General features: G+C 42.4%; 1 protein-coding gene across 2 annotated transcripts; it reads left to right on the top strand.

Moving 5' to 3' along the window:
* Positions 1–278: 278 nt before the first annotated feature.
* LOC137786976 (pyruvate dehydrogenase (acetyl-transferring) kinase isozyme 2, mitochondrial-like) lies at positions 279–9,291 on the top strand. 2 transcript variants are annotated; one of them, XM_068579136.1, is made up of 12 exons: positions 279–305; positions 428–558; positions 1,114–1,255; positions 2,547–2,618; positions 2,747–2,934; positions 3,101–3,190; positions 4,019–4,096; positions 4,218–4,294; positions 5,648–5,746; positions 6,863–6,973; positions 7,045–7,158; positions 7,308–9,291. In XM_068579136.1, the coding sequence occupies exons 2-12, from the start codon at positions 429–431 to the stop codon at positions 7,449–7,451; spliced, it is 1,245 nt and encodes a 414-aa protein (XP_068435237.1). In that variant the 5' UTR covers positions 279–305; position 428; the 3' UTR covers positions 7,452–9,291. The 2 variants fall into 2 exon arrangements, with proteins under 2 accessions (XP_068435237.1, XP_068435238.1); XM_068579137.1 differs by lacking the exon at positions 279–305 and having other exon boundaries at positions 311–558; positions 7,099–7,158.
* The last annotated feature ends 673 nt before the right edge of the window (positions 9,292–9,964 follow it).

Raw genomic sequence — 9,964 nt, 5'->3', positions numbered from 1 at the left:
ACAACAAACACACAAGGTCATACAAATCTGAAGCAGTTCCTGAAACCGATCCCCGGGTAAACAGGCTGCTGTTGAGCAACTTATGTTCGTGTGAACGTGACTTCAGGACACACCGTTGCACTTTTCTACACAGCTGTTTTTATCGGAAAAATAAGAGCGTGACAGTCACCCAGCACGCGCCCGCCCCCTTGTTTACTAGCTTTAGAGTACAAGTAGGCGGGACCTACAACTCCATGCGCCCTCTCCCATTGGTTGAGTCCATCTATTAAATGAGAGTTCCACGCGCTGCACTGCAGACCGTAAACGTCAGTATCTCCCAAACGCCTCGATTTTGTCGATCAACTGTCACTTAAGGAATTGTATTTTCATTTTTAATCTCGTTTTCATATCCTATCAGTTTATTTGGTGTTCTTTGTTTTGTTTTGAGGATGACGGGAAAAATGAGGTTCGTCCAGTCCCTGGTGAAGACTGCGGTGCAGATCAACGTTCCCAAACACGTCGATCACTTCTCGAAGTTCTCCCCCTCTCCCCTGTCCATGAAGCAGTTCTTGGATTTCGGTGAGTACTCACCGTGTTTATGTTTGCGAAGCTTGCGCTCTGTCTGCGCCAATTGAGACCTTGTGAACACGCATGTTTGTAAGATTCATATCGTGTCTAGATCGTGTATAGTTAGACCTTGGTGATCCGCAGTGTTGATTATCAGAGCAGTGACAATATTGCTGTTCATGTTCATGCAGTTCATAGTGGTGGTGATGATTATGATAATAAAAATGACCCCCGCTAAGGACAGTAAACAAATGACTGAAGGTATAGCTTTCTGACATTTTGTAAGATGTAGAAGTGTTTTTACTTCTTTTTTTCATATTAAAAGTGAGGTTGAGATACACTGTACTCTCAAACCCCCCAAGGGACCTTCTCATGGCCGAAATCCCATAGTTTTTTGTAGGTCACTTAAAAAAAAAGGAAATTTCTCACCAAGACGATGAGATGCGGACTGTGAGTTAAGACTATTTTGTCAAATCGTGCTAACTTCTAGTAAAACCGTCATCAAACCGTCATCAAAGTCAAGTAATTTGATGCTGATTTGTATTCCCCTTCTGTTCTGTGCTCCAGGTTCCACCAATGCTTGTGAGCGCACTTCGTTCATCTTCCTGCGACAGGAGCTTCCTGTTCGCTTGTCCAACATCATGAAGGAGATCGAGGTGCTTCCTGACCGGCTGCTGGCCACACCCTCAGTCCAGATGCTGCACAGCTGGTGAGGCACAGACATGGGCTGTCACTAAAGGGTTGACATATTGATTCGTAGAGAATATGACACGCCAACTTAAGTATAAAAAAATGTTACCTCAGGCTTTTATTATCAAAAGGAATTTAGTATAATACAAAGTAATAAAAGTGCATGTGACATTTCACCTTTTTGAAGAATGTTTCCATGTTTTCATTTCAGGCAGACAGAGTTCTGTGACGTTTCTAAAGCACTTTCATAACCGCTGTGTTGTTGACGATGAACAGCAGGCCAGGATGTTTTCAGCTCTAATATTACAGAGCATGGGGAGGAGGAGAAAGAGGACGGGGAAGGGGTGGATGAACTTTGTCCCAGTTCCCCCACCAACCCCTGCCTGCCTTATTTTGTTCTTGTTCTGTCTCCTCGCCCTGCCCGCTTGTTGTTGCAGCTGAGCGCCTTATTTTCTAGGTATACAGTTTCACGCTTTCAGTATCATCCAACAGAAAGTGACAAGTGTAAATGACGCAGAAAGATTCTATTCCAGTTAAGCAAATGAGACACTTTTAAACCGTGGATGTTTGAATTGTTTTATGGCATAGTTAAGAGGGCGAGCTGTTGTTCTGCAAGACGGCGTTCGACACTCTGGTTGTATTTACGATCGAAGTTTTGAGGCTAATCCAAGACTTGAGACTGACGTCTGACCTTTGACCTTGTTTATGTGGCCTCGTAAAGTTGCCGTTCTTGGGATGTTTGAGAAGTTTGGCATGCAAGTTCAGACAGTTGTTTTTGCCGAATCTCTTTGTGTTTCCCTCAATCTTGACAGATGCTGTTGTGTCATCTAAGAACTTTCTATAAGAAATAGGAATGACTCACAGAAATATGTTTTCACCACACTCATTTTTCATTTCTTTTTTACTTTTCTTTTGAAGGGAAACCATAACAGGCTATAGCTTGAGACTAGAAGCCTCACAGGCTCGTCTAACAAGCTAACTTACTTTGACAAGCCACCTCCCTGCAGTTTGTTGCTTATGATCTACTATGGGGCAGAGGGGTCGTCTCTGAGAATCATAGTCAAGTTGGAGTTATTTTAATTGAATAACATCAACACACAGCCATGCATCAGAATCGGTGATGGATGGTTTTGTTTACGCCCCCCCCCCCCCCCTTCTCCCGACCTCCCTCTTTCTTTGTTTGTCTGTCTCACATGTCCAGAGGAATGTACAGCTAAAACCTATAGGCTGCCGCAGTGGTTCATGTGATCACATGCGTGTCCAGCCAGCGCTGCCAGTAACTCTCTGGTGGTCTTTTTTCGTTCTCTCAGGTACACCCAGAGCCTGATGGAGATCCTGGAGTTTCTGGACAAGAGCCCTAATGACCACAGAGTCCTTGAAATGTGAGTGTCGACAAATCTGGACATTTCATTCTCAACTTTAACCTAATCTATGCCTTTTTTTCTTTCCCCTCTGTCTGGTCCTCATCCTCTTTCCTCCCCTCTTCTCTCCCGTCGTGCGCCGATCGCAGGTTCGTGGAGGTCTTGGAGTCCATCAGGAACCGGCACAACGAGGTGGTTGCCACCATGGCGCAGGGGATTATCGAGTACAAAGATGCTTTCGGCCAGCAGGACGCCATCACTAACCACAACATCCAGTACTTCCTGGACCGCTTCTACACCAGCCGCATCTCCATCCGCATGCTCATCAACCAGCACAGTGAGCGGCGCCACACACACACACACACACACACACACACACACACACACCTAAACGCATACTTGGAGTGTCAACCTGTTATAACCACACTTTTAACTAACTACAACTAGCTACTAAATGTAATTTGAGTCATGCTCAAATTCCAACTATTTACTCCTTCTTACAGCTCTTGTCTTCAATGGCAACACAAATCCCGCCCACCCCAACACCATTGGCTGTATTGACTCGATATGTGACGTGACAGAAGTTGTGCGAGGTAAGAGGAAGAAGGGGAAAGAGATGGAGTCACGGGTGGTTTTGTAATTAGGTTTATACATGCTGCCACTAATTCCATGATGTTCTTATTACAAGTCAAGTTCTTTACATTCTTGTGGCATCATATCATAACAGATGTTATCTCACTTCTGACACTTTCCCTATAGAGCACTTCTAGACCCCACTCTATAATTTACAGAGACCTATGAGCCCCTATGAGCGACACTGGCAAGGAAAAAATCTCCGCTTTTAAGGAGTAAAAACCTTTATCGTAACCGGACTTGAGGTGGACGGCCATTTACTTCGACTGGTTGGGCTGATAGAAAGAGGGACGAAGGTGGAGGGAGCGAGACAAAGATGCATGGCAATAATAATAATAATAATAATAATAATAATAATAATAATAATAATAATAATAATAGGACTGATAATAGTGGCAGTGGGTGTCAAGTAGGTTATGGCAACAGGCACAATCACTGTCCAGATGTAACCACGATCCATGGTCAAAATGATAACCCCTTGCATTTAAAAGCAATTAAAACAAAAAGCTCTTTGGGTCAGCTTTGCTTTTAGGACATTTTACATTTCAGAAGCGCAAAATGTATTTTCATCGTCAACGGAACAATTTCACTCTCTTGGGCTCGACGGGCTGTCTGTGCAGTGTGGGTTCTCAGCTGGTTGTAATCCAACACACTTATCAGCCAGGATATGTGTACTGATGATGACCTTGTATTTATCACATTTCTTTTATCTTCATGTAGGTTTTATTGTGTCCATGCCCGTGTAAAACATAATGATTGTTTTTCTTTTTTTTTCTTCCCTAATCTAGATGCCTATGAAAGCGCTAAGTTGCTGTGTGAGCAATATTACCTGGGAGCACCAGAGCTGGAGCTGAGGCAGATGAATGGTGAGACACTTGCACATACACAAAAACACTGACCGGAACATACACTCGCAGTTTTTTTTATTTTTATCCATCGCTTATATGTCTGTGTGTTTAGGCGTTGACTGTTGTTTTCCTCCCCTAGCCAACAACAACAGAGAGCCCATCCACATCTCATACGTCCCATCTCACCTGTACCACATGCTCTTTGAACTCTTCAAGGTAACAAATTATACTGCATCTGCATGATATGTTATACTGCACTCTATACAGTCGTATGGAAGAATAACTACTACAACCTTTCCATAAAGTTAGAGGACATATCTTTTCTTGTATAACAATTTTGCAGCACAGGCAGCGATACAGTGATAGGTCCAGCTCCATATCCACTGGACCCTACATGCCGCGTTAACTTCTCAATCCTTTAATGGTGTTAATTATTTGATCATGCGTTAACTGCATGTTTGTTTGCATTGGGATGGTCTTATCACTTCGCACACAGGTGCTGCACTTTAAATCTCTCCCAGACGGCGTAGTTCAGACCTGGGTGTCTTACGTCTCTCCGATCCCAGCCTGCGTGAGGTCAATCAAAAATGATAAATAAATAAGATGGACGCCATAAATGCAATACAATGACAGTGCTTTTATTTTGAAGGTGATTTATGTACGTGCGCGCTCACTTCCGTAGCCTCACCGACAGGCAATGTTGACGACTTGCTGACTTGAGCCTGACGTCAAAGCATGTATTGTTATGTAGTTTCTGTTCTCTTCTGTTAGTGCTGCCGCGAGCCAATCCGCCTCACAAAGCGCTCAGTCTACCGACAGGCTCCGCGTCCAGATTAATCATTAAACGCGTATGCGCAAAGCCGCCGCTGACCTGTCAGCGGTCCTTTACATCTCCACCTCATTCAACCAGACGTCAGCACACTTGTTCAAGCCAACACAGACTGGACTTCTCTCACTGAGTAAGAAAAAAACTGAACTGGAAAACATGAAAAGCATGTGTTGCTTTTGTATAATGTTAAACAATTGCTGGTCTTCAATATACATATTTAAGATAAGCAACAAACTGAACATGAACAAAAGAAGGAGCGGCTTGTCCCCAACAGGGCCCCTTACTACTGAGCAGTACTTGTTCAGAAAAAAAACACATTTAAATACTATATATGTATGTATGTTAACTTGCTGTTGCTCCAAAGTGCCTGTTATATTGTTCTGATAACATTACTTTAAAATAAAAGCCTGCATAATAAAATGATGCATAGTAAAAATGAATGCACTTGCAAATGACAATGTGGTAAAAAATGTAAACCAAACTTTGCTGTTTCATTTTTACTTTTCTTTTTTACAAAATGTACCAAATCACTGGCAACAAGGAAGATTAACATCTTCCTTGTTGCCAGTGATTATCTACCTAAAGGTAGATAATCATGTAACTGGATATGAAACACAATATATTGAGATTCATAAATTCAGTCCATTTATCTCTTATTTTTTATTTATTTTCGGAAACAACCTAAATGTGTGACGCTTTGGTCCCAACAGCTGATAAGCCTTAATGTTTCCTCTTTGTAGAATGCCATGAGGGCAACCATTGAGAACCACGAGTCCAGTAGGACCCTCCCACCCATCAAAGTCATGGTTGCTCTTGGTGGAGAGGACCTGTCAATCCAGGTGAGTGACTCTACTAAATACAGATGTAACTCTTATGTCATCATAAGCCTTTAATACACACAAAACAATGTGAAGTAAGCAGACTAATTAGAGCTTCCGTAATATGCTGGCGATGTGTCTTAATTTCCTTGAATCGTACTTTTGTACTGTTCTTCTGGTGCACTGCATGGACCTAAGCCTTTCTGAGAGCAGACACCATTCACAAAACCACAGAATGCACCAGCATGCATGAATGCAACATTTACTAGGCTTTCTGAAATACCACAGGATGAAAGAACAAGAAAGGTGTAACTTCAATGCCCCAAATTCTCAAACCAAGAATAGAAATACAGTTGGCTTAACTAAAACTACTTAACTCCAAAAAAACACAGTAAATGAGTCCCCATTCTCTAAGCGTTCTCAACCTTTGCCCTAATGTTCTTTTCACCCTAACTGATCTCTGTTCAGCTGCGTATTTAGGTTACATAAACCCCATAAACCATCATTATCATCAAAGATAAGTTCAGATTCCAAGCCTATTCATTGACATCATTGGCTGCTGGCACATCATCTATTCATATTTAGACAGGATTACCTCCACGCAGTATTGTTTGATACCTACTACCCTAATTGCATGCTACGGAAAAACTGGATGTGGTTAAGGGTGGAGACACACACACACACACACACACACACACACACACACACACACACACACACACACACACACACGTATCAGGTTATCCCGCTCTGTTTTATGCCAACAAGATAAGAAGAGTTTTGTGTCCAAACTGCGATCTCCACCCTTTTGTAATGTTCTAAACAAAGGAGACATGGGAGCAAATCATTAAACTGCACTAGACAGAGACAGGTGCAGAAAAATGATTTTAGACACCTAAAAAAATATATTATTTAGAATACTTGTCTGACAAGAACCAACCTGAAGGTGTTGAATGACAACAAGATAAAGTGAAATAAAAAAGTATGTGGTACAGTGTTTAGCTCCCATGCTGGTAAATGCCAACCGCCGTCCGCTCTAGATACTACACTGAATACAAATGAGTACCTTATACAATCAAACTTTAAAATACACATACTATCCCTTTTAACCTCTGCGCGATCTCCGTCCTTTCCAAGATGAGTGACAGAGGAGGCGGCGTCCCCTTCAGGAAGACGGAGCGTCTGTTCAGCTACATGTACTCCACGGCTCCCAGACCCTCCATAGGAGACAAGCACAGATCTCCACTGGTGAGCAGCTCACACACACTCAACCGCAATATTAATACATGAGAAAAGCTAACATGTGTGTTTGTGTGCAGGCCGGGTTTGGTTATGGTCTGCCCATCTCTCGTCTCTACACTCGCTACTTCCAGGGAGACTTGCAGCTCTACTCCATGGAGGGTCATGGCACTGATGCGGTCATATACCTGAAGGTAATCTACTGTTACCACACACATTAAATGGTTTCAGGCCAAAAAAGCCTCCCAAAAAACAAAGTTTGAGTCAAATAGTTAACCTTGTTAGCTTTATTTGCTTGTTAAGCATCCATCATTAACCGTCTAGTGTCCGTGTCCGTCTCTAGGCGTTGTCTACAGACTCGGTGGAGAGGTTGCCAGTTTTCAACAAGACTGCATTACGTCACTATAAATTGAGTTTGGAGGCGGACGATTGGTGTGTTCCTTCCAAGGAGCCTCTGGATCTTGCTGTGTACCGCGCTTCCAAGTGATTCTGTCATGACCTGTGACACGACTTCTACCACAAACCCTCACAAGCTGACCATAAAAAAAAATGTCCGTCAAAAGACAGGCGTTGTGGGACCAGAACTATTACCTAGGTAGTGGACACGAGCTGAGGTAACCAAATGTTTCCGAGGAGATTCAAAAACAAGACAGAGCACCTGCTCCCTATATGTTTGGGAACTCCCTGGATTCCTGAAGTGTGTTCTTCCTGGACCTCTCTTTTTTACCTTTACATGTGTGATGAAGGAAGAATAAGGTTGACATTTGACGAATAGTCAAACACGATGGAAGGTCGGAAACATGGAGCAAGATGGAACGGTGAAATTAGCTAGGGCTGAACAATTTGAAGACAATATCATGAATATTGTAGACATCTGACCAACATTGGGATTGGGATTTGTAAAAACAAGCGGAATGTTTTTCATAGTTTAATGAGTAAAGAGCCACATACCAAGGGCCGGTATTTGACAAGTTGGCAGAGAATGTATTGGCTGTTAGAGTGATTCAGTCAGGGGAATACAAAGCGTTTTACTTTTGCGTGTTGTGTACAAATTGACAAAGTAAGTCTTCGCTTGAATGACTGCACAGTTACTGACAAACTGATTAAGGATCATCTGGTCAGAGTTCAGCAGAAACTGAAACAATGTCAAAGAGTTATGTAAACTTGTCTTCTGTAGACAGTAATGGTTATCCATTAATCGGCTTTGCTAAAAGTGTGGAATGCCCCTTAATCAATTTGTTGTTGAATACCTGTAACGGGTCCAAACTTCAATGTATATAAAGTGTGTGTATTTATTTGTGTAGATTCAATTCATTTTTTCGAGCCCAAAAATCACAAATTTGCCTCAGGGAGCTTTTACAATCAGTATACATATGACATCCAACTCCAAAACCAAAAAAAAAAACATTCACATGGAGAAATTGGGAGAGCCACAAAGGAGGAGCCCTCTATCAGAATGGACAGTCAGTCAACACGAGACAGAATTGCAGCACTATAGTAAAATTTCCACCTACAAATATAAACTTTTCTTCATTGAAAAGAGATAAATTATTGTCCTGCTTGTAAAGAAAGATGGATAAACTATTTGAGGGGAGCTTCAGCCCACTTTATGTTCTTGATCTTATCTGTACGACGGAATGTCATTTCTGTCTCTACATGGTCGCGATCTGCTCTCTGTAATGCGCACGGCACAGTTCTGCCCCAATGTGCACACAGGTGAGCACACTCCCACCAGCAGACAGAGTGCAACTTAAACAACTTGGGATGCACCCAGACAGCGTCGAAAAATATATTGAATGAAAAGCAGACATGTGTATCTGCATTTTTTAAACACTCCCTGGGTGAAGATGGCAGCACTCACTCACCTGCGAGGAGCACAAAGAGTAGCTCTGCCAAAAGCTGATCTCCGTGAGGTCAGCTTCTCTGCTGTCGTCTCCCTCAAAACGAAATACAGATCCAAGCTCAATATTGAGCATGAATTGAGAGTGACCGTATCAAACCTACAACCTCGTTTTAAAAAGATGTGTAGAGGAAAGCAAGCTTGTTGCAGCCACTAATACTGATAAAACATGATGCCTCAAACATATCTGCACTAATTCTGTTTTCGCAAAAAAATAACTTATTGTTTTCCGCAATAAGCTGTGTAGTAGTATGTTTTGTAGAGACAGAAATTTGCATTGTTCTAACAAAGTGATTGCACATTTTATTTGTTTTTGTCTGATGGAGCAACTGGTTTACTTGAAAGTGATTGCAAATTTCTTTATATTATTTATAAAAACACAGATGGAGTAAAAAAATGTGTTATTGCAATAAAAACTCAGCATGGACCGTTTTGTTTCCACTCTGTTGGGGTATGAACATTTTTCTTCCTCCAAGTGGGGTGTGACGTTTTAGAACTGCTGCTTTAAGTGTGTGGTATTAGTAATGCCAATTACAAAGCAACTAATGGTAATAGCAGTAAGTGTTGGACAGGACCAGGGTCCGGATAAAACCACAATTCATGTAAACCTGTGAGTCAAGAAAGCACAAAGACAGGAGCAACGTTTGAAATGCACATTAATGGGGCATGAATTCATAGGAGAAGAAAAATAGAGAAGGTTGGGCGTCAGCAGGGCCATGGTATCAGGGAAACAGGACCACGGTGATCAGAACGCACAAGCAAAGCAAGGCGAGGTAGTTAAAAAAAAAACAATGTTTACTGCGACAAACACTCACGGACGTCCAAAGACAAACTGTCACAGGACAGGGAGTTGATATATATTAAAAACACAGGGGAACAAGACACAGGTGGAAACAATGAGGGTGGGGCTTGCAATCACACAGGAGGGTGACACAAGGAGGGAGGAGTCTGGAATGAGAGACGGTGAGTGACAGACACAACTGAAACAGACAGAGAAGACAAATTACCAAGGAGGTGTGGGCTTAACACATGGCAAGAGACCGGAGGCAGGACCGGCTCCAGAGACACAACTCCAATCCATGGAAACGTGTGAGGTGAGA

The sequence above is a fragment of the Clinocottus analis genome, unplaced genomic scaffold (assembly GCF_023055335.1).
Source record: "Clinocottus analis isolate CAN_PGR_092001 unplaced genomic scaffold, fCliAna1.0.p SCAF_16, whole genome shotgun sequence".
Classification (NCBI taxonomy): domain Eukaryota; kingdom Metazoa; phylum Chordata; class Actinopteri; order Perciformes; family Cottidae; genus Clinocottus; species Clinocottus analis.
This window is presented reverse-complemented; position numbering and strand designations above follow the sequence as displayed.

What these genes read in the sequence shown, in the direction of transcription:
- LOC137786976 (XM_068579136.1), top strand. Translation starts at nt 429, where the DNA reads ATGACGGGAAAAATGAGGTTCGTCCAGTCCCTGGTGAAGACTGCGGTG. An exon ending in TGCTCTTTGAACTCTTCAAG is followed by an intron (nt 4,295 to 5,647) that starts GTAACAAATTAT and finishes TCCTCTTTGTAG; the next exon opens with AATGCCATGAGGGCAACCAT. An exon ending in ATGCGGTCATATACCTGAAG is followed by an intron (nt 7,159 to 7,307) that starts GTAATCTACTGT and finishes GTCCGTCTCTAG; the next exon opens with GCGTTGTCTACAGACTCGGT.